The sequence below is a fragment of the Lissotriton helveticus genome, chromosome 5_1, assembly GCF_964261635.1.
Source record: "Lissotriton helveticus chromosome 5_1, aLisHel1.1, whole genome shotgun sequence".
Classification (NCBI taxonomy): domain Eukaryota; kingdom Metazoa; phylum Chordata; class Amphibia; order Caudata; family Salamandridae; genus Lissotriton; species Lissotriton helveticus.
This window is the reverse complement of record NC_136065.1, coordinates 2,073,246,060-2,073,270,994: the sequence shown is the minus strand read 5'-3', so window position 1 is coordinate 2,073,270,994 and position 24,935 is coordinate 2,073,246,060. Positions and strand designations below refer to the sequence as shown.

The window sequence follows — 24,935 nt, the reverse complement described above, 5'->3', positions numbered from 1 at the left end:
AAGGACAGCGCAGGAGGAAAGGGGGGCACGTTCGGAACGGCTGCCATTGGAGCCGGCAAATTGGCAGTAGTGGAAAGGGTGGGGAAGCTCCGAACGGCAGGGCATGCGGGCAGGCTTCACGCGGGGATGAGGCGGAGGGTGCGAACTGGGTGCGGGTGTGCATAGGGATGGGGGTGAGCAGTGTTGAAGCACGCCCCAGTTCCTGTTTCGCTGATATCACTAGGCCAGTTTTGTCCCGCACCCGGAGTTGACTATACGATAACTGAATGCAATTTAGCGAGTGTGGCCCAAAGTTTATTGGTTACGTAAATTGTTTTCCCGATGGGTGGCGTAGGTCGGCGCGTCCCCCGACGGATGCTGGTCTCGCTAATATCGCCGGTCAGATTATTTCAAAGTTACCGTCCTCTCCCCTTTATTTCGTTTTCCCACAGGAGGTTAGAAGGACAAACACGTCAGGCGGCACACTATGCTAACTGCAGCCAGCACTATCAGCGCCGCGCGCCTCGTGAACAGCACAATCCCCCTGCATTTCAAAGGAACTGCTCACGAGGAACGCGTCGCGATCCGCCTGTCTGCCATGCAAAAGCGCACGCGCCCAACGTTATCTATGGGACAACGCGGCGCGCGCGGCCAGGTCTTGTCTCCACATTCTTACTCGTTGGCGGCTGAGACGACAACTATAGTTCTCGCAGCGAGAACGCGCTTTCAGCGCGTTCGTCGTAGCAAGACCTAAAAATGGGAAGGAGTTTCTAAGGGACGCTTTCCCATTTGCAAGTGGGTTACCACCTACTTCGAGGTGTCTGTAACCTATAAATGATTTATGACTTCAATTGTGGCGCAAACTATTGGTACATACCATTAGAAATTGCAAATTGGAAGGGACACCCTAAACACACCTCTTTCAATTTGCAATTCGGTCTGTAATCACAAACCTATTTTGAGATTCGGTAAGAAGTTATCGGATCGTTATTTAGGTTTCTAACACACCTAAAAGCTATTTTACAGTGGCAAAGGCTTCAATTTTGTGAATCGGAGCCTTTGCGACCGCAAAATAACTTTGACCATAAGGTCCAGCATTATCATCATCATAGCATGCCACACACGTTTTTGTATCATATACCTAGCATTAGAATGAAGAATTTGAAGTATAGTTGATGAGAGCATCGATGACATACCTTCTTAAAGAAAGATTTTAACTCTGTGCGTCATCACTGCCTGACAGGTACACCCAGATTTTTGGAGGATGTGTTTACTTGAAGAGAGCTATGAAGTCTGTATGACCTTTGAGAAATGTATTATTGTGATTTTCCATAGTTAACAGCACAATGTATATGTCAAATGCCATACTGATTAGTTTGAGCCTAATAGGCAGCACATGCGCTGTCTGTTGTGAGGCATATTGTGGCTCACCAGGAACATCGAGGGCTTGGAGCCCGCCTATGCTTCACATGGGTTGGCTCCCATGTCACTCATTTGCCTGCTTCATCTCTGAGTGTCAATAACATGGAGCATTGCCTCTTTACAATCTCTTCATTGGCTGGCATCGCTGCTTCCGCTGTTTGCTTTTCGAGCACTACTTTTTTCTTTTGTGTAGAGTACTTTATAATAGTGCCTGTGTTTTTCGAGCTGGCTCCCTCATGTATGACTCTCTCCCCTGTCCTCCATGTTGCTATCTGTTGGCTAACTGCTTCTCCCTATTGCACTCACACTTCTACACACAGACATTAAAAACACAAAAACTCGTTCACACGCACTATCTCACACATACTGACCAAAAATGTGCACAAACACTAACCCACTCCCGCTCATAGTTATACACAATGTTGAGAAGCACACGCGAACAATCGAGCTGGGATACAGGCACACACAAAGACAAGGAGACGCAGACAGACTCAGACACACACTTATGTTTCCATTTATTAAGGTCTCATAATCTTGTGTCCTCACACACTGTAAGCACGCACATACAATGCTCTTGCCTACAAATTAGTGCAAGCTGCTGGCTACAAGCTGTGCCTGCTCGAGTGTTTCTCAAAGCCCACAAAGGATTTTCCCAGAATATCACCCAAACACCAGCTCCTTAGTAACTCACAGTGACAGTGTCACTAGTGCACCAAATCGTTCTCACTGTATCTACCTCTGAATGATGAAATACGGAGTCGATGGTGCCACAATCCAAGCTTTGGCGCGTGGACGCCCCTGCTCAGGACAGCATTTCTGCATAGTGAACACTAGTGCAGTCGTTTGTTATTAGTGAAAACTACTGCAGGTGTTTCTCGTGAGTGAACACTAGTGCAGTTCAGGGTTAGTGAATAATGGTGTAGGATTCCTTAATCCGAGCACTCCCTCCTCAGAGCACATTAGTTCAGAAGTCTCTCCTAGGTGAGTCTAGCCCATTGGCCGTCCCTCCTCAGTGAATATTAGTGCAAGGAGTGCCTCCTGAGTTAGTATGTGAAATCATGTTACTGCCTCAAGTCACTCGTAAGTGAATATATTAATGCAGGCGGGCACACTTAAGCACATAAAATACTACAGGCAGTCACTACTTAAGTGAATAAATGATCTCAGGTAGTCCCTGCTGAGTGGATATTAGCAAAAGGAGTCTTTCCTTAATTAATATGTTAGCGTATGTATGTATGTTAGCGTATGAAGTCCCTGGTGAGTGAATATATCTTCGCTGGCGGTCACTACTAGGTAGAAATAGGTGGATATATTATCTCATTCAGTCACTGCTAAGTGAATAAATTAGCACGAACCGTCCCTCCTGGGTGTATATTAGTGCTATGGCAGGCAATGCCTGCTGTGTAGTATATTAGCTCAGATAGGGATATTCACTCAGTTTCTATCGAGTGAGTATTACCGGAGGCAGCCCTTCCTGAGTGATTATTACCGCAGGCATGGCCACATTAGGTGATATGTTATGCCCTCAAGTCCGCACTTTAACTGAGTGATTATTATCGTAGACACCCAGTCCCTCCTTACCCGAGTGAATCCTCCGGACTGACGCCGAGGTCCGCGCTCGCCCTACTCAGGCTCCGAGTGGTGCCAGGGTGGAACCAGGGTGGTAGTTTTCTCTTCCTAAAACATTCGCTTCTACCCTTCCATCTAGATGAAAGGAGGAGCTCTCTTCGGAGCTCTGGGAACGTTTACTCAAGACTCTTCACCCTAAAAGGCATGCTTCCTGCCTCCTGCAACTCGGCCTCAGCGCCTGGGTCTCATTTCCTCCTGGTGTTAAACAATTGGCGCTACAATCCCTATCAATAGTTTCCCTAAAAAGCCGTCGCGTTAAAATGTCGGATTCAGGAAAATGGAACGTTAGTTGCTTGCACGGGAAAAGCATTTGAGGACCAGCACGTCAAGCACACGTTTCTCATGGACTGGGGGCGTCATTCATGCTGCGGAGTGGCTGTCACTCAGTCCTGGGTCAGCCGGCACTCACTGGGAAAGTACTGGGAACAAGCTAGCAACAAAGCAAACAAATCCCGCCGCCCCCCGTCCCTCACTTACCTACCTCCGGCCGCTGGAACACGCTGTGACGCACACCGCAACCGCAAGTCGGCCTGGAGCGCGCCTCGGCAGAGAAGCGGGAGGACAGGAGCGTGACGCGCGTGAACGTGCACGTTGACGTTCCCGCGCGTTCACGGACCTGAGTCGGCTCGTTCCCAGCTCTGTGTCGGGCTCGTTCACAGCTGCTACTCCCTTGACAGGGATCAAGGCGGCTATAGAACTCGCTGGCGGGAGCGCTTCGCGCTCCAACGCCAGGCGAGCCCTAAAAACGACCCAATGATTACGCACGCACGTGTAAATAAAAGCGGGGACACAGTATATACCGCTGAGAGACATTTCCAACATACATGTGTATGAGGGTCAAATTTTGGGAGATACCAACTACCGACCTGCAAAACCTTGGTTTAAGCAGGACTAGTGATCCTTTCCCCTTCTTGATTAGGAGATTATACTACGGAGACTGAAAGGATTCATACTCTGCCTCCCCCCTCCTTATGATTATACATGCCCCAAATCACTGCATCCTCTTAAGCACTAAATGACTTGTGCAAGAGGGGAAAGATCACATTTATTTGGAGCTACACATTATCACAAGACCTCTATTCATCGTCTTGACCAATGCGTTACACTAGCAGGAGCTGTGTCATCATTTCTGTTCACTTCATGCTGGGCACCACAAAAAACTGCGGAATGCACATTTAACCTTTGATATGTATGGATTAACCTGTACCACAGTCAACTTAATTGAGAAATTATACTGCGCTTCACCAACGCAGATCCTTGGGTCACTTATGAATGTATTGCTGTCTCAAGATCCATGGGTCAAATCAAATCATTTCAGAGTTATACTTACTATAAAGGAGATATACTGTCACTTCACATTGTCCCCACAGCACTATCATAACACTGTATCCAAGGCATTGTCCTAAAGCTTAGAACACATCACCTCAGTTTATAACAACTCGCCTCAGCTGAATCTTTTTCCCTGCCAAACTTTGCCAGACCTTGCTCAACCTCATCGCTGGGCTTCTCCTGTACAGCAACAAGTATTTATACCACTTGGTACTGGAGTTGAGGGCGGGCAGCTACAGGCTAGTCCTCCATGGTCACATGATCATCTTCCTTCTTACAAAGAGCCTAATCCTCTGCCAGGGAAGGCTCCCTACTGACACTAAAGTCTTGATGGAGTTTCAAGCAGGTCCTTTAAGAACTCGGCACCAAACTGCTGAGTGAGAGGGAAGGGTCTTCATCCAAGATTCTGTAGTCACTCAGGTAGCAAGTACATTCTTTATTTCATGGATGGCTCTTAGGTTACAGCCATAGCAGGTAGGTCCTGTCAGGGTTTCATCCTCCCTCCAACTGTTTCTGTCTCCTAGATGCCACTCCAGAGCGCACATGTCAACATTCGATGGCATCATTTACTGTCGGCATTCTAGACGTCAACTCATACATACAGGGAACGAGTATGCACAGAACACTACACCGCACTGGTACTTATTAAAGTCTGGTATTAAAAACACCTCTTCCTACACCAAATAGAATTACCACCACTCCACTAAAATTAATGACCTCCACATATTAGTTGTATCTTCCCCACAGTATGACTACCAATTGTTTAACATAGTTTTTTCTTTGAATTCATGCACAAGTAGTTGACCCATTGTAATAGCTGTACTTGCCCCATCATTATTATTCCCACTTCACTTAGAAGTGTTAACCGATAATCGAAGGAAATTTGTGATCCCTCTATGTAAACAGGTGGTCAACATTAGCCACCTGCAACAAAAAACAGACATGCAAGAAACAGCAAACGGCATGCAAACCAGCTTCCTGCTTGTGTTTCAAGTGTCTCTCCTCTTAACTTTCCAGATAGACTGGAGTGACTGAGTGACTGTATATTTTGTGATGGATAAGTATCCCCTGCTATATATTATAGGGAAATGCACCAATCCAAGATAGTAGAGCATTAATGAAATCTATCCCCATGATATATTATGGGGATAACATTGTCCCAAGACAGAACAGGTAGATATGGTCCAGATGGGACTAAACACATTAGTGGCGCAAGATATTATATACTGGATAAAGTACCGCCTGGCGGACATTATGATGATACTGCAAGTCACATACAGAGTTCCTTTATAAGGTCATGGGATGCCGAGGTGACCTGCAATAGCCTTATAATATATATATCAGTGGGTGCTTTTATTCCTTGCAATAGATGGTCACACCTTCAACCTTCCAACAGACCGCTTAAATCCATGGTGTATTGCTCTTTCATAAACTAGGATGTTTGCAGATGTTAAGAATAATAGATTATTCTTGCAAAACACTATTAGAATCAATGTATTACAAGACAGATTTAAGAGAAAAGTGGTAGCTCAGAATGTTTAAAAACAGATAGTTTGTATATTTCCTGTAATTAACTGAGTGTAAAAATTAAGCATGTTTTCATAAATAGCTTTGACTCTCACTGTTCATCTAGAAAAACAGAACTGAAGAAGGAAATGTCTGGTTTCGTTTTTACTGCCGCTTTAAGTAGGTTCTGTGACCTGCCTGACACCCTAGCTGCTGGCTTTGGCAGCAGACGTTATGACATCAGAACTCAACCGTAATTGGTTATTCCAGTTGAGCAGCTATGCCATTTCCTTACTACAGGGAAATAGAGATGTCACAATTTGTCTGTAATTAGAGACAGTCTTTTATGGAGGGATTGCAGACTGAGTGCAAGTATTATTGGTCCAGCAGTAGAGCCTTAACTTCAATAACAGTTGTGTACCCGGTGGGCCTTTTTAGGCTCAGAATCAGATTTCTGTAGGGGGCCTGCCAACACATCCCCGCCATCAACCCTGACCCTCCCCCCCCCCCCGCCCCCCCCCCACCCATACCCTTAAGTATCTAAACTTAAGGGGCATTCCAAAGGGGCCCGAGAGGCGTGGGAGAAGTCTTCTACTGCACTTACACTATGCCAGCCCCCTCGGCTACCAGCCCGTGCACAGGATCATGGGCATTACATCGTCTGCAGTCTGCCCGGCTTTAGGAGCTGCACTGTGCAGTCCAGCCTGACCCACATCAAGAACGTTTGTGATGGTTGGCACTCCCGTCTATCAACTGTTGTGACCCCTAGCCCCTGTCCACAAGAACAGGCAGCTAGACGGGGACAAGGGCCTTTGGACAGACGCCACTCAATGGGGAAGATCCATCCAGTGCGAGATTAGTGCTCCTGTGTGCAGTGCAGCTCCCACTCCGACTCCGATTCCATCTAAAGGGATTGCATTAAGGTGCAGAGAATACACACTGCATCTTAAGGACCGGTTCTGTTCTCTCCTCCATGCATAACTTTCAGACGTGTCCAAATGACAACAGAATCTACCCTCCAAACGTGCAAGTCTCACACATCAGCCTTTTATTCCAACTGACCCGTATCTCAGATGGTTACATTCTTGCAACAAGGTACAATCTCGACGAGGTGCTTTCCTTTACGATGCATCTGTGAGGCATTAAGCGGCGACTTCTAGAGCTATAAATATGTGGATGTATATTTATTGCCACACTGCATAGGGTGCTGAGGTTGGCTCAACAGAATCCATTAACTTCCCACTGCTCATTAATGCATCTAAAGGCAGGTGAGAGGTTGAATGGGAGACATGATGGGGGAGGCCCGGCATCTTCGTCCGCCTTTGCTGGGAGAAAACAGTGGACGGCGCCAATGCCCTTTTCGACACAAGCTGTAAGGTGATGGACGTCACCATTGCCTAGCTCAAAGCATAAATAAGGGCCGGGCCAATAACAGCTGTTAATGTTCAGAGCAGTAGGTGTAAAGCTTAACTGCTGCAATTACTCGAAATAACACATTGCATTCAGCATTATTTATTGTATTGGCAGGGCATACACTCAGCTTATCAATACATCTGGTGCTATTACTATTTATAGCAGTAGTGCACGTCACCTTCAGCATTTTTATCACCCTTACACCTCACCCCTGCTCTCCACTCTGAGATACGTGCCCGGCATCTACTGCCCTGTCTATCTGGTATCGTTACCCTATGGGCCTGTTCCTTACCCAGGATCCCCCGGCGTTGCGTGCGGCGGCCCCCCGAGGGGCCTCCTGGTACTCCCGGTAAAGCCGCGGTCCCAGGACGCAGCGCAGCAGCAGCCAGCGAGGGAAGGACGGCGGTGGCGGCGTCGTCTCCATGACACCCGAGCTTGCCGGGACCAACGGCCTCCGCTCGTGCTCCCCATCGTCGCCCCCCTCGGCACCAGACATCTCCAGCGTGTGCCGACCACTCCTCCCGATCTACAGCTGCCTGAAGCCTGGGCTCGAGGATGCAACACTGACCCCCAGACTCAGGGATCTGACAGGCGCGTGGTGATTGGCGCGGCCCTTGACAGTTTGTGACGTCGCGATGTACAGACCCGGAAGACCGTGACACCGCAGCAGCCGCCGCCGCCGGCTAGGTATTTTTATGTTGGTACAAATATAATTTATTTATACCCTTTCTTTCACTTTTAATTAAAACGATGAAATATTTTGCTCGACTTAGCGGGAATGTTTCTAAGTGTACTTTCAACGGAATTGTGCGTTAAATCTCGCTGTGTCGTAATTTTCTTCCTTAAGAAGCAACAAGAAAAATATCTTATGTAGTTTTTCTGTCGAAATTTTTAGCTGTGTCACGAATTGAAACACAATCATCACTATTTTAAAATGGCTACTATTTTTTTCTATAGTATCGTGTCAAACTCCGGTCGAGCTTGAGATCTTAGTCCTCTTTTTGTGTCAATGTTCAATTGATTCTGTGGGTGCCAACGGTGCGTGTTGTCGCACGTTGACGTCACGCGTCGCATAAATAAACAAGCATTTGTAAAATAGGTCTTGCGTTTACGGGTTTGAGTTATTATTGGCATTGCAAATTAGAATGCCAATGGCTTAAACAATTGCAAGTGCGAGACCTATTGCATTGGAAATGCTATTTTTGGAAAAGTGCCTCAAGCCGGCGTTCATTTCGAACTGAGAGCCAATCATTTACAAACGAATAACTAAGACAAAAGGGAATTTTGAGGTTTTAATAATCAGTTAGGTAAGACCTCAAAAGTAAGCGGTGCCCTCCCTTAGCCGCCATAGATAATAAATGTAAATACAGACTTAGTTTGAGGTCTACAGACAGATTGGTCGTTTAAATAAATAATTGTTTTCATTTAAATCGCTTGTTTTTATTGTTTGACCAAAAATGGGCCAACACGTGTTTCACGAAATCAAAGTCTCTTCATCAGGGCCATACGATGACTTACAAAGTTAAAATTTATTTATATTTATTTATTTTTTGCAATTTTTAAAGCGCTACAAATACCCGTAGGTGTCTCGGCGCTAAAGACTAAATAACCAGTGATTAAGACGTAGAGACAATGAATAAAATGATCTATGAATCATGTCGTTGAGAAAACAGCCAAGTCTTTAGCTGTTTTCTGAAGACAATCAAAGATGGACTAGTCTTTATATTAAGGGGAAGGGAGTTCCACAACTTCGCTGCTGCTATGGTGAAACATCTGTCTCCCCAATTAACTTTCCTTGTTCTAGGAATTTGAAGCATGTGAGCCGTGTTAGAGCGCAACATTCTAGGGGTTGCCAAAGGTTTGAAAGAACTTCTCAGGAATTTAGGTCCCGTATTTTTTATTGCCTTATAGACAATGCAGAGGGTCTTAAACTTCGTGCGACTTCTGACTGGAAGCCAATGCAGTTGGTCTAGATGTCCAGAAACAGAGCTGTATTTGGGAATACCCAATAGAACTCTGGCGGAGGCATTTTGTATTAGTTGCAGTTTGGAAATAACCTTTTTTTGGGCATTGAGGAAGAGGGCATTGCAGTAGTCAGTACGAGAAAACACCAGTGTGGATATAAGTGTTTTTCCCGTAGCTATGGGAAGATACGGTAAGAGTTTCTTTATTTTCCTTAAGATGTTAAAGGAAGATGAAACTACCGCGTTCGCATGATGATGAAAGAGGAGCTTGTTGTCAAATATCACTCCCAGGTTTCTGACTTTACTAACAGGTTGAGGTGGAATTCCCAGTTCCTCAGGCCACCATAAGGGGGACCACAAAGGTTGAATGTTTCCAAAAAGCATGACTTCCGTCTTGGATGAATTAAGTTTTAAGCAGTTGGAAGCCATCCAACTGCTAATAGCCCTCATACCGTTCTTAAAATTTACTGCAACAGTGGGTCCGTCTTTGTGTATGGATAACACCAACTGGGTGTCGTCGGCTTATGTTGTCAGATTAATGTTGTACTCTTTTATTACCCTCGCTAAGTCCGAAACATAGATATTAAAAAGGGTCGGACTTAGCGAGGAACCCTGAGGGACTCCACAGGGAAGGCTGAAAGTAGGTGAAGTGAAAGTACCCAACTTAACTGCTTGTCTACGATCAGCCAAGAAGGATGTGATAAGGTCCCTAGCTCTATGTTTAATGCCGATGGCCTCGACACGGCCGATCAAAGTTGCATGATCGACCGTGTCGAAAGCCGCCGACAGGTCCAACAAAATCAGGACAGCCTGTCCACCCTTATCCATTGTGACCCTTATTTCATCTGCCGCCTTGATTAGGGCAGTCTCTGTTCCATGACCTTGTCGGAAACCAAACTGAGTTTCGTCTAACAAGTCATTAATTTGAATATAGTCAGATAGTTGTTTATTCATGACCGATTCAAAGATCTTAGCTGGAAACGGCAGAGAGGCAATGGGACGATAACTGGAAGATAGTAAAGGGTCCAGGGAAGGTTTTTTTAGAAGCGGCCTGATAATGGTGTTTTTCCAAATGGTAGGGTAGGAACCTGTAGAAAACATAATATTGCAGATATGTGTCAATGGTATAGAAATGATATCTGGAATATTGTTAAGTATAGATGGATGACAAGGGTCCAGAGGGGAGCCAGATTTAATTGACTGAATTAATTTGTGGATGTCTTGTGGGTTCGTCCTGGTAAATTCAGTGAAAGCTGTCGGGGTCTCATATATCTGAGAGGTTTCCACGTTGGGTTAAAGTCCTTGAATATGGAAGTGACTTTTTCGGAAAAGAAGTCGGCCAGTACATTACAAAAATTTTGAGACGTTTCAGTGGGGGGATTAGGCGGTTCGGCAAGGTGGTTGACAACTTCGAACAGTTTCTTCATGCTGCATCGAGCTTGGTCTATTTGGGTAGTATAATAGATATTTTTCTCAAGTGCTATGCTCTGCTTAAAGCTAAGGAGTGCAGCTTTATAGGTAGTCTTGTCTGCTGAATTATAGTTTTTACGCCAATGTCGTTCCACGTTACGACAATGTTGTCGTTGGAGTCTAAGATTTTCGGTAAACCATGGGGCCGAAGGGGTCTTCCTGTTGCATTTGTGTGTTTTAGGTGGAGCTAAAGTAAAAAAAGCTTCTTCTAAAATAGAGGTGTAGGTAGTAGCTGCAATGTTGGGGTCAGTTACGTTATCTATACTTATAAAAGCATCAGTAAGAGTCTGTGCAAGTTGAGTGAAGTCTAGATTTTTCCAGTCTCTGGAAATTACATAAGGATTTGCGAATATGATGTTAGAGGCTGTGGTTTTAATTCGAATATCGAATAAAATAGCAAAGTGGTCAGACCACGTTAAGGGAAGTATTTTGTTTTTGACGATATGGGGGTTATTAGTAAATATACCGTCAAGCGTGTGCCCTGCTTCGTGCGTTGGCTCTGTGATCAGTTGTTCGAGACCTACAGCAAGAAGATCATTAATAAGCTGATCAGTATCTTTATCTGACAATAAATCGAGATGAAAATTAAAATCTCCGAGGAGAGTGAAGTATTTATGATCTGCAGATAGCTCGCTCAACTGATGAAGTTGTGAAAGGAAGTTTGGGCGAGAGCCTGGGGGTCGATATAGAAGAGTACCTGTGAATGTTTGGTTGGTAGTAAGAGTAATCGTAAAGGCCAATGCCTCGCAACTTGTATGTTTGAGATCGATAGTTTTTACACGGAGGCAGTTGCGGTATATTATTGCAATCCCCCCGCCTTTATGGGCAGAGATACGATCCTGCCTATGGACACAGTAATCTTCAGGCATCGCAGCCTTAAAGTCCGGCCCTGATGCATTGTCTCCCCAAGTCTCAGTCAAGAATAGGAGATCAATAGCATAGGTGTTAAGCAGCTCCAATATGTCAATTATGTGACAAGGGAGCGAGCGGGCGTTAACGAGTGCCGCGTGTATAAGTCTCTGGGGAATGTGAGTTGGGATAACCGGGCTCTTATTGGTGCACATAGTGCATACAAAAGGACCCCCAATAGGGTCAGCTAATAGGCATGGCGGAGGCATATGAACAGTCTGTAATGTGTTATTAAGGTTACGGAGTTCATTTGCAGTATAGACTAACCTTGTTGAGGGTGAGGTTGTAAGGGGGGTGGCCCTGGGCTCGGTCCAGGCTCGGACGGGCGCAGACGGGCTTGGCTTAGGCGCGGCTTCGGCGCGCCCGCTGCGCCAGCCCGCTGCGCCGTCTGGAGATAACACACATGATATAGCTAGTTGAGGAGGGCGTGAGTCCTGCGCGACTAGAGCGCTGACCCCGCTACCCCCAAGATGGCGCCCACCGCTGCCAGACGCGTGATAAATCGCCACAAACAGAGGTAGGAAAGTATTAAAAGAGCGTGTCAAGGGTGTCAGAGTGCCTGAATAATTCCCAATTAAATTCTCTCGTTAAAGAGCCCCCAGATAAAAATTATCGAACTAAATACAATTTTTATCACAGCCTGATAAAAAAACGCTATTGAACACAATTAAAAGTAGTCTCAGTTTTATATCACTGGTATAAGCGCGAATAGCTCGCAGCCCCAGTCGCAATCACCGGGGAGAGCTTCTTAGGCAACGCGGCCACCGGGAGCCTAACTTAAATATGCTGGGAGGGCGGGAGTCCTGCGCGACTAGAGCGCTGACCCCGCTACCCCCAAGATGGCGCCCACCGCTGCCAGACGCGTGATAAATCGCCACAAACAGAGGTAGGAAAGTATTAAAAGAGCGTGTCAAGGGTGTCAGAGTGCCTGAATAATTCCCAATTAAATTCTCTCGTTAAAGAGCCCCCAGATAAAAATTATCGAACTAAATACAATTTTTATCACAGCCTGATAAAAAAACGCTATTGAACACAATTAAAAGTAGTCTCAGTTTTATATCACTGGTATAAGCGCGAATAGCTCGCAGCCCCAGTCGCAATCACCGGGGAGAGCTTCTTAGGCAACGCGGCCACCGGGAGCCTAACTTAAATATGCTGGGAGGGCGGGAGTCCTGCGCGACTAGAGCGCTGACCCCGCTACCCCCAAGATGGCGCCCACCGCTGCCAGACGCGTGATAAATCGCCACAAACAGAGGTAGGAAAGTATTAAAAGAGCGTGTCAAGGGTGTCAGAGTGCCTGAATAATTCCCAATTAAATTCTCTCGTTAAAGAGCCCCCAGATAAAAATTATCGAACTAAATACAATTTTTATCACAGCCTGATAAAAAAACGCTATTGAACACAATTAAAAGTAGTCTCAGTTTTATATCACTGGTATAAGCGCGAATAGCTCGCAGCCCCAGTCGCAATCACCGGGGAGAGGTTCTTAGGCAACGCGGCCACCGGGAGCCTAACTTAAATATGCTGGGAGGGCGGGAGTCCTGCGCGACTAGAGCGCTGACCCCGCTACCCCCAAGATGGCGCCCACCGCTGCCAGACGCGTGATAAATCACCACAAACAGAGGTAGGAAAGTATTAAAAGAGCGTGTCAAGGGTGTCAGAGTGCCTGAATAATTCCCAATTAAATTCTCTCGTTAAAGAGCCCCCAGATAAAAATTATCGAACTAAATACAATTTTTATCACAGCCTGATAAAAAAACGCTATTGAACACAATTAAAAGTAGTCTCAGTTTTATATCACTGGTATAAGCGCGAATAGCTCGCAGCCCCAGTCGCAATCACCGGGGAGAGCTTCTTCTTCTGCCAAAACAGACAGTGATCATAACCAGATACAAGAAAAAGATTATGAACGAGATAAACAAAATAATAACATCAGAATCACTAGTGAATATCTTCTGGATAACATATAATTGTAAAATCAAAGACCCAACGGGTTTGTGAACATAAGCAAAGATGTGCAAAAGATAGACCCATAGGTACCAATAAAAAGAAACCCATAGCGTGGTATTCAAACTATAGTTATCGATCTAGTGGACATAGTTGCCTCCTTTTCGATGATTCCTTTGCGACGAGACAGCTATAGTTTTACTATCCCATTATCAGTGGAACATTTACCATAGAAGTAAGTGACAGGATAAGACGACAGAGGCTCTGTAGGAGTGGATGGAGGTTGGGGGATCGCTCAGGGAAAAAATAAAACCTAGGTGGAAACTGGCCTACTAAACGAGTTCAGAAAGGCCTGGTACAGGCACAGGGAGTGTGAGTAAGCAAAGATAAAGGTGCTTACCACCATGTAGAGTCTGTTTTCAAAGAACGCAAGGAATGGGCAGGCTGGAATGGCTTCCCTTTAAATTTTGCTTCTGTGTAGTTTTTCAAATACCCTCTTTTCCTTGGAGACTGTGGAAACTTTTAACCTCAATGTCAAACAATACAAGATTTATTTATATCATTTGTAGAGTGCACTGCAACCCTACGGGCATCCTGGCGCTGAGGGAGTGGGTCAAAAGGAAGCAGTCAGTAGTGAGAGCAGGAGGGAGGGAATATACCGAAAGACACTATCACTATTTCACCCAGGGAATTATACCCTCGGAAAGAGCCAGGTCTTGATTTTCTTGCGGAACAGCCATAATTCATGAATTGTTCTAATTGTTCTAATTTCTAATTTCATGAATTGTTCTAATTTCGAGTGGAAGGCTGTTCCAAAGACGAGCCGCTGCCACACTAAATGCTCTTCCGCCCTGGGTCGCTTTCTTTATTCTGGGTTCTCTAGCAAGGTTGGTGGAGGAGGAGTATACCACTGGAACTTGTCCTGGAGTGGCTTGGGGCTCTGATGTGACGGAATGAGCGGAGGTAGATCTTTCAAACTCTCCACTATTTTATTTATTTTATCCTGGAAAAAGAAAGCCAGTCCATCACATAGCTCATGGGAGGGCTTAGTGTTACTATTAGTACACTCGGGGTGTGTCATTTCTCTTACTATTCTAAAGATATCCCTTGATTTATTGGCGCTTTTCAATATGATGGCTGCAAAATGTTCTGCTTTAGCAGTAGCTATTTCCTTTTTCTATTTTATTATTAATAATCTCCAGTTTATTCTGTCTTTTTCCATGTAGTCCCTCCTCCATTGTCTTTCGGCCAATTTGCATGAGATCTTGAGATTTCTCAGTCCCTCAGTATACCATGGTGCAGATGGACTGCCCCGTTTCCTGATGACTTTCAGTGGGGCGATCTGCTCAAGTTTCTCAGTTAGATGTTCGCAGAGAGCGTTGTAGTTCTCTGTGATCTATTTTCAGAGTTAAAAAGGGTTTCTATCAGAAACAGGGGCTCCCCTGTTTTTGCCTTTCTAGACAGCCCTTTCCAGTCTCAGCTGAGAAAAATCCTGGCTTGTCCGGCTGCAGGCCTTACATTGTACAGGGGTTGAGCATTAAAAGTAATTAAATGATGGTCCGACCATCCCACTGGTAGAATTTCTCCCATGGTCATGAGATCCTCCTCTGCAAAGATTAGATATAGAATATGGCCTTCTCTGTGAGTTGGTTCAAACACCCATTGTTTCAGTCCCAGATTGGCGCAGGACTGTGTGATGTTATAGAAGGCTGTATCCAGTCTTCCGTTAGTCCACAGATTAAAATGCCCCAGGACTAAAAGTCTGGTGTGTGTGAGTGTCATGTTGTTAATTACGTCAATCAGTTCCTGCTTTTGCGGTGCATTGATGGCCCCCGGCGGTCGGTAGCAAATCATGCCAGTTAAAGAGTGTCCTGATTCATCTTTAATTGAGAATCCTAGAAACTCTGCACAGGAAGTTCCATCTATATCCAGTCTGATGATGTTCAGCTCCTCCTTGAAGATGATTCCTGTTCCTCCCCCCGTCCCCTAAATCTGGGTTTATGAAGGACCTTATAACCCGCTGGGCAGGCTGGTTCCAACTCTGACTTTAACCCCGCCACCGTCCAAGTTTCTGTCAAGAATAGAACATCCAGATGGTTAGACTCAATCAATAGCTGTGTCTCGGTTGCGTGCTTGGGAAGAGATCTGACATTAAGTAACCAGACAGTTTAGGCCATTCTTTTTCCGGGTGTCGGATGCTGGCTCAGATGTATTATCGGACAGGATGTGGCTGTCTTGGTCCTCCCTGGGTGTCACCCCTATCGCATTTTCTAGGGGCCTATACTTTATCTGGCCAGCTGGTGCCAGTGAGTTACTTGGAAGGTTTATGTGCGGCAAAGTGGACAAGCACTTTGGACACGGCCCTTCATCCCGGAATTGAATATTTGGTGAGGCTCGTGGGCAGGTTGCATTTCCCTTTAAAGAGTCAAGCCCCATAAGAGAATCCCTAGTGTAGCTTATAATCTGCCTATCTAATGCTAATTCACCAGGGGGGTGGCCCTGTGCCCGGTCCGTGCGTGGACGGGCGCAGACGGGCTTGCCTTTGGCGCGCCTGCTGCGCGCGCCCGCTACGCGGGGGCGCCATGATGTGCTTTTTATGTAGTGGTGCAGCCTGAATCTAGCAAAGACTAGAGCGCTGCCCCAAAATGGCCACCAAACTCGGGCCACAGGAAGTGAGGGCAAGAAGAGAACTCGGTCGCTGATGCTCCCTCCACACAAACAGCACAAGCTGCGGTGGACCGGGGAGAAGCGACACACAACCAATTTCAGGTAATATGCTGGTTTTTAATTGCTAAAAAACGAATTTAAAGTGATTTGTAAAAAGGGCCAGAGTGGTTACTAGCCTCCAAGTAAGCTTTAAAACACGAGTAAATAGCAGAAATAAAGTTTGGCCCCTGCACAAAGCCCTACTCACACGCTGCTGCCTTAACAAATGACAGATTTCCATCGCGGGGGCGCCATGGTGTGCTTTTTATGTGGTGGTGCAGCCAGAATCTAGCAAAGACTAGAGCGCTGCCCCAAAATGGCCGCCAAACTCGGGCCACAGGAAGTGAGGACACGAAGAGGACTTGGTCGCTGATGCTCCCTCCACACAAACAGCACAAGCCGCGGTGGACCGGGGAGAAGAGACACGCAACCAATTTCATGTAATATGCTGTTTTTTAATTGCTAAAAAACGAAGCTAAAGTGATTTGTAAAAAGGGCCAGAGTGGTTACTAGCCTCCAAGTAAGCTTTAAAACACGAGTAAATAGCAGAAATAAAGTTTGGCCCCTGCACATACAAGAAATCCTTTTCATGAAAAAAATATAAGTGGCACAGTACAATTTCAAACGGGAACAGAGCAGATCTTTATAAACCGACCTCTACATCTCTTTTCCACCCAAAAATAAAATAAGACAAACATTTGCAATGCAATAGGTCTCGCATTAGGAACGTGTGAGCTATTGGTATTGTAAAAGACATTTTTTTTTTAATATGTGTTGGCTTTCAAAATATATAAATTAACAGCATTGTTATTCACAAAGCCAATAGCTTACACTTTCCTAATGCGAGTCCTATTGGCTATGGCAATGCTTGTTGGTAGCAAGCAAGGACAGTGCTGTTGTGGTTCTGAGTGATGATGTGGTTGGGCTGAGTGATGTGGTGGTGTATTAGAGTGATGTGGTGGTGTCCCAGAGTGATGTGGTGGTATCACGTCTCAGAGTGATGTGGTGGTGTCCCTCAGTGATGTGGTGGTGTCCCTGAGTGATGTGGTGGTGTTCCTGACCGATGTGGTGGTGTCTGTGAGTGATGTGGTGGTGTCTGTGATTGATGTGGTGGTGTCCCTGAGTGATGTGGTGGTGTTGTGAGGCATGCAGCAGTGTGAGGCGTGCAGCAGTGTGTGGCGTGCTGCAGTGTGCAGCGTGCAGCATGCAACAGTGTGAATAATGCAGCAGTGTGAGGCGTGCAGCAGTGTGAGGCGGGCAGAAGTGTGAGGCGTGCGGCAGTGTGCAGCATGCAGCAGTATGAGTAATGCAGCAGCGTGCAGCAGTGTGAGGCGTGCAGCAGTATGTGGCGTGCAGCAGTGTGTGGCGTGCAGCGGTGTGCAGCAGTGTGAGGCGTGCAGCAGTGTGTGGCGTGCAGCAGTTTGTGGCGTGCAACGTGCAGCAGTGTGAGGTGTGCAGCAGTGTGAGGCGTGCAGCGTGCAGCAGTGTGTGGCGTGCAGCAGTGTGTGGCGTGCAGCAGTGTGAGGCGTGCAGCAGTGTGAGGCGTGCAGCAGTGTGTGGCGTGCAGCGTGCAGCAGTGTGAGGCATGCAGCAGTGTGTGGCGTGCAGCAGTGTGTGGCGTGCAGCAGTGTGTGGCATGCAGCTGTGTGTGGCATGCAGCAGTGTGTGGCATGCAGCGTGAAGCAGTGTGAGGCATGCAGCCGTGTGAGGCATGCAGCAGTGTGAGGCATGCTACAGTGTGTGGCGTGCAGCAGGGTGTGGTGTGCAGCAGTGTGTGGCGTGCAGCAGTGTATGGCATGCAGCAGTGTATGGCGTGCAGCAGTGTGTGGCGTGCAGCAGTGTGAGGCGTGCAGCAGTGTGTGGCTTGCAGCAGTGTGTGGTGTGCAGCAGTGTGAGGCGTGCATCAGTGTGTGGCGTACAGCAGTGTGTGGCCTGCAGCAGTGTGTGGCATGCAGTAGTGTGAGGCGTGCAGCAGTGTGTGGGGTGCAGCAGTGTGTGGCGTGCAGCAGTGTGTGGCGTGCAGCAGTGTGAGGTGTGCAGCAGTGTGAGGCATGCAGCAGTGTGAGGCGTGCAGCAGTGTGAGGTGTGCAGCAGTGTGTGGCGTGCAGCGTGCAGCAGTGTGAGGGGTGCAGCAGTGTGTGGCATGCAGCTGTGTGAGGCATGCAGCAGTGTGTGGTGTGCAGCAGTGTGCGGCGTGCAGCAATGTGAGGCATGCAGCAGTGTGGGGCGTGCAGCAATGTGAGGCATCAGCAGTGTGTGGCGTGCAGCAGTGTGTGGCCAGTGTGTGGCGTGCAGCAGTGTGAGGCGTGCAACAGTGTGTGGGGTGCAGCAGTGTGTGGCTTGCAGCAGTGTGTGGTGAGCAGCAGTGTGTGGCGTGCAGCAGTGTGTGAGTGCAGCAGTGTGAGGCGTGCAGCAGTGTTTGGGGTGCAGCATTGTGTGGCGTGCAGCAGTGTGTGGCCAGTGTGTGGCATGCAGCAGTGTGAGGCGTGCAGCAGTGTGTGGTGTGCAGCAGTGTGTGGCCAGTGTGTGGCGTGCAGGGTGCAGCAGTGTGAGGCGTGCAGCAGTGTGTGGCGTGCAGCTGTGTGTGGCGTGCAGCTGTGTGAGGCGTGCAGCAGTGGGTGGCATGCAGCAGTGTGTGGTGTGGTCTGTGTGCGAGGGAGCCAGTGTGTGTGGCCTGTGTGAAAGGGGGGCAGTGTGAGTGGTCTGTTGGAGAGGGGTGTAAGCATGTAAAGACAGCCAGAGGCGAGACTGGATAAAAGTGCTGTTTGTGGAGAAAGTGTTTTTGTTATGCATACAAAATATAAGAAGGAAAGGATCGGTGGAGGTTGATACGGTGGAGGTAGATACGAGTGGGAAGCGAAAACAGTGCTTTGGAAAAGGAAAAGTGCAGCTTATGACAGAGAGAAAGAAAGAGGATAAAAGGACAGCGCAAATCAAGAGGAAGAGAGATAGGAAGAGACAGGGTGAGAGGATGAGGAATGTTAGAAACAGGAGAAGAAATGGGTACATAAAATAAAGAAAATGTAAGGGGATGGTTACCCCCAACTTTTTGCCTAGTGTTTAGCTGGTTTTCTACTTAGTTGGCCTGGGATCCTGCTGTTCAGGACCCCAGGCTATCTGCTCTCTCTGTAAAATGGACTCCATTTACTATAGGTACATACCAAATTGGATATTGGGTCACCTTTGTGAGTCCCTGTATAGTGTATAGAGGTGGGAGTCACGGGAGTGGCTTTTAGATCGTTTCACTCCTTTCTCTCAGGGAGGCAGCAAGCGGTGTCTCTTCCTCCTTACCAATCCGCCTCTACTCATGTCTCACATGGGGTGCCTCAGGGCTCGGCCATCAGCCCCATTCTTTTCAATGTCTATTTGAGACCCTTGTTGATGATCATCAAGCGTTATAACATCAAGTTCATCAACTACGCTGATGATACGCAACTCATTCTCTCCCTGGAGGGAGAGCAGTCCATCTCAGTAGAGGAGTTTCACAGATGTTTAGAAGATATGTCACAGTGGCTGAAGGAGAATTCTTTACAGTTTAATATAGCTAAAACTGAGCTGATGCAATTTGAGACGCATAGAAACACGGTATGGCCACCCATGAATCTGTGGCCCCCAGAGTTTCCCAACCCTGGCCTGCCGGACAAAACAGTTCGTAACTTGGGGGTAACATTGGATTGTAACCTCTCCCTGGAGGCGCACGTGGGGAAGGTGGTGAGCTGCTGCCTGGCGATTATTAGCTCTTTGAGGAAGATTTTTCCTCTTTTACCCCATCAAGCCCGCGTCCTGATAGCACGGAGTACGATACTTAGTCGGGCGGATTATTGTAATGCCCTGCTCCTTGAATCCCCTAAATTCTTACTATACAGGCTACAGCGTATGCAATCTGCCGCTGCTAAACTGGTACTAGGAAGGTCAAGGAGGTCCTCCGCCTCTGGAGCATTGGCGGAGTTGCACTGGCTCCCTGTGACACAAAGAATCAAATTCAAATTCTTGTGTCTAGTATTTAAAGCCCTACATGGAAAAGGACCTGTCTCTTTCCAGCAAAAATTTGAATGGTACGTTCAAATCCTTGTGTCTAGTATTTAAAGCCCTACATGGAAAAGGACCCGTCTCTTTCCAGCAAAAATTTGAATGGTACGTTCCGGGCAGAACGCTCGCTCCTCTGGAGGCAAGTTAATAAAAGTCCCACGTTTAAAAAAAGTTAGAGCTGGTGGTAGATCATTTGGGGTGGCTGCGGCCAGGCTGTGGAACACTCTACCTACTGAACTGATACAACATAAGGATCTTCTTGCGTTCAGAAAGAACCTTAAAACTTGGTTATTCCCTAAGAACTAGGCCTGTGCTTTAGCCCCCTTCTGTGTTGACATGGTCTTTGAGTTACTAGCGCCAAGATGCCTGTCAGGTGATAGTGCGCTTTAGAAATTGTATAAATAAAATAAATAAATAAATACCATAGGTACCCAGGGCATAGGTGCACCCAAGGCCTACCAGGGGCTGCAGCATATATTATGCCCCCCCTGGCTGGCCACCTAAATTGACACAACGGGCTGATCACTCAGCTGGGGCAAGGTCGTGTAATCACCCCTTGCTTAGGTATAGTATCCCTATACCTACCTTATATATAGACACACAGTAACCTAAAAGTCGCTCCTATGGCAGGCCTTAACAATCCTGGCGGCAGAGTGCTTGGTTATGTGTGAGATGGTGCTCTAGCATGAGCTGAGCCTGTCTGCAGCTTTCGTACCATGTCCTTATAGCTGTTCTATGATATTACCATACCATATACTCTTAAGAGCATTATAATCCTCGCGGTTAATGCTAACTTTGGTTTGGCTTTATCCAAACATGTCGTGTAAGGTGTCATACGCTTTGGAATACTACCCCCTCGCTAATTCTGGTGACGGGGGTAGCATTCCACCCTTCTAGAGGGAGAAGACATGTTGAAACTACTGTAACCGGTTAAAGTTAACCAGAGCCCCAGCATCACAAAATGGATGCTGCTGCCACAGACACAAGTCTGACCTCCTGCTGCTGGGAGTCCTTCCAGTCAGGGAGGCTTGGACAATAGATTTTCTGCCTGGGGAGGTGCGAGCACCACCCCAGGCAGGACTTTGTGTATTGGGACAGGGAGGGCTGAATAGATTGAGACACTGTCTGGAGCACCCTAGGAGCTCCATGCATACCCCGGTTCAAACTGGTTGCTGGGGCACTCCAGCCCCAGCTCTGGCGCGAAACTGGACAAAGGAAAGGGGGTGTAACCACCCCCCTTCCTGGTCCCACCCATAGGAGGGACCTAGAACGTAATCCAGCCCCCTTTAGTTGTATAAAGGTAGGAGCTGAGTCCTGAGACTTTAGATTAATCCTGGAATCGAAACTTGACACGATACTCTGGACCGTCGATGTTCTGTTGAAGCTGAAGACTGAAGAATCTCCCTTGTGGCCAAGGAGTTACCACCCTGGGCAACCAGGCACCATCCAGCAAATCAACGGCTTGCTCTGTCGACGCACCCGCCGGAACCCGAGCACAGAGCCTGACACGACCCAGACTTCCAGACCTCTCTGACCCTCTCTTCAAGACTGCAGCATAGCTGAGATCCGTGGAGGCGACGAGACACGTGGGACCGGACATCTTGAAAAGACTGCAACTTGCTAACTGTGCAGCTCCTGAGGCATCCTCGAAGCTGTGCACTGGGGACTGAGAAACCCCGAACCCGAGCTCCACCTGCACCGAAGATCAGCCCTCCACACTCCACGAGTTCTGCGTGGGGCCCTTCTGCTTGTGTTCTGCTCGACGCGTTGTCCGGTTGCTGGCCCGTTGGCTAGTAGCCTCTGTGACGACAATCCTTTTGAACCAACTCGCTGGTCTGGTTGCTCCAGACTGGCCCTTGCCTCCCTGCAAAGGTGAGGCACCTCAGACCTTACTGGTCTGCACCAGAAGCCTTCTTTGAATCCTGCGTGGGTTGCCTTTGCCAAGGCTTGTTGACTCCAATCTGGCAGTCGACCCCTCCATCTGCGAGAACCTTCGTGGGACAGCTCACCTCCAGCACCTGGTTGTCCTCGACGCCTCCTGGTCCGCGTGGCTGAAGAGACAAGCTTCAAGACAGCACCTGATTGCTCCTCAACGTTGTCTGGTTCCTTCCTGGTTCCACCCGGTCACTGGCTAGATACCCAGACTCTGTCCCCTCTGCTTTCAGGTCCTCTTCATCCTCGATCCACCCGTGGATCCACCCGGACATCTTCCTCCTGGTCGCCTGCAGCATCTTTCTTCAAAGGCTCCATAGGCTTCAGCGGTGAAACCCGACACATCTTCACACCTATGCACCCGCTTCCTGTGGGTGCGGTAACGCGAGTACTTCGGTGCTCCCAAGGGTATTGACTATCCAAGTGTCTAGGTTTTTAGTTGTTTCCTCCTAGCTAAACCGGAAGTGTCCTAAATCCTTCTTTATCTAACTTCTAAGTTCCCATTGACTTTACATTGACTCTCGCGTGTGTGTAAAGACACTGCACGTGCCGCCTGTGGGCCTCCTACTTCTAAACTAAGGTTCAGATAGTGTAGCCCCCGCGATTCCCTAGGCCCTAGGCCTTTCCTTTTCTCGTGACATGGTACTTATAACACTTTCTTAATATATGGTTTGCTTCGCCCCTAGGGCCTAACTGTAAATTGTGCAACTTAACGTATTCTGACTAAGTATCTTGTTATGTGCTTTGGCCTCTGATCTCATAAAGAGTTCAGAGGAGTGTGTTAGTAAATAAATACATATATATTTTATATATATCCTGTGTGGTGTCCTTTCATTTGATATTCAAGGGGTTACATATGGTAAAACAGCTGGCTTTACAAGCCCTCAAGAGTCTTTTAGCCTAACACTGTTCTGTCCACGCTACCACTAGGATAGCTGGTCTATAAGGTTGACTTACAACCATCACCATAAGGGTTGTTTGGACTGGTGCAAGGCGTTCACTGGAATAGTGAACATCATATACCAGGACAACTTCTCACAGTGATAATTGAAAAAAGAGGAAGCTACGTGCACTGAAGCGGGAAAAGACGTAATGGAAAGGAAGAAAACATGGGAATGGGTAAATAAAATAACAAGCTCTCGTCATTGCTGTGGCGGGGGCGGAGGAGCGCATTCCTTTGTAGTCAGCAATTACACAGTTTATTGACCTCCGCGGGCCAGGTATGTGGCTGCTGCACAGGGGCGGCTGGGGAGGGCCTAGACACGGTGTGGGAGGAGAGGGCTGGAGACGCGAGACACGGCCAGACCAACGCAAGAGCAGGAAAAGACACTGTATAGGAAGAGAAGCGAGGCAAGATTATAGAAAAGACGGGAGAGAAAGGAAGAGAAAGATAGCCGTAGGGACAGAAGAGACGGGAATGCGATAGGAGAAGAAAACAGGAAGGGTGGAGGTAGATACGAGTGGGATGCGAAAACAGGGCTTTGGAAAATGAAAAGTGCAGCTTATGACAGAGAGAAAGAAAGAGGATAAAAGGACAGCGCAAATCAAGAGGAAGAGAGATAGGAAGAGACAGGGTGAGAGGATGAGGAATGTTAGAAACAGGAGAAGAAATGGGTACATAAAATGAAGAAAATGTAAGGTGATAATTGAAAAAAGAGGAAGCTACGTGCAATGAAGCGGTAAAAGACGTAATGAAAAGGAAGAACAAGCTCTCGGCATTGCTGTGACGGCGGCGGGGGAGGTGAGCGGGAGCGCATTCCTTTGAAGTCTGATGTGGGGGGCAGGGGTGCGGCAGCCTTTGAAGTCTGATGCGAGGCACAGACAAATGGTGGTGTGACGTGGCTGGCGATGGCGTGCACGCGCATAGCTCACATGAACTGTATGCGATCCGCAAGTTTGGTAGAGTTTTTGAACTGCCTACTATACTCTCGCCTATCTATCCTTGCGGGATAGAATAGTCGAGACCTAAAAATGAATGCAGTGGCTTGTGCACTCAGGCATTGTCTGAATTCCTTCCATTCTTATCACCAGAAATCTGTAATACTGTGTGCAGACTGTAAATATAGCCCTGAGGAATACGTTACAGCAGTCAAAGTATGCTGCCCGAGAGACAGGCTGGGGTTTCCTACTCGATTCAGTCTGCGCTTCCCAGCATGCCTTGTGTGGCTGGTGGAGTAAGCGGCCCCCAGGCTTTGTTTCGGACTTCCATCTAGTTATAGACTTTGTTAATAGCGCAGCTATGTTGGTGAAATTAGAAAACAATTGGACATTAGCAGCCATCTACAGATGTACAAGTAAGAAGGGGCGGGGCAGACTGCTCTGTGAGGCCGCGGCCACACACACCCCACGTTCGCACACATTCACTTTTCTTGCACACAGCATCTTAAAAAATAAGTTTGTAAGAAAATAAAGTGGGAAGCGCTGCCAAATTAAAAAATACTATTAACAGAAATATAAATAATTAAAAGAAAACATTTCACAGTGCCATTTACTTTGCTTGCCGACCGCTCTTCTTCCTGGATCTCTGCTCCTGGCTTCTGCTGCTGAGCAGTGGGGGCGTGGAGAGGGGACTGTCATGGAGTCCCGAAGTGAGCAATGCTCGAAGGCACAGGGCTGCTGTGTTAAAGTGCGGTATGGCACACTGTTATAAAATAAGAAATGGTGTTTTTGACTGCCGTTCTATATAATAAGTGCGGTCTA

At 47.4% G+C, this 24,935-nt stretch overlaps 1 protein-coding gene across 1 annotated transcript in view; it reads right to left on the bottom strand.

Moving 5' to 3' along the window:
• The window catches only part of ABHD16A (abhydrolase domain containing 16A, phospholipase), a 266,232-nt gene extending 258,328 nt beyond the window's left edge, over positions 1 to 7,904 (bottom strand). The window contains exon 1 of the mRNA XM_078646007.1: positions 7,571 to 7,904. Within this exon, the coding sequence (XP_078502133.1) occupies positions 7,571 to 7,774 (204 nt within the window). The 5' untranslated portion in view covers positions 7,775 to 7,904. The remainder of the gene's footprint in view (positions 1 to 7,570) is intronic.
• Positions 7,905 to 24,935: the final 17,031 nt, after the last annotated feature.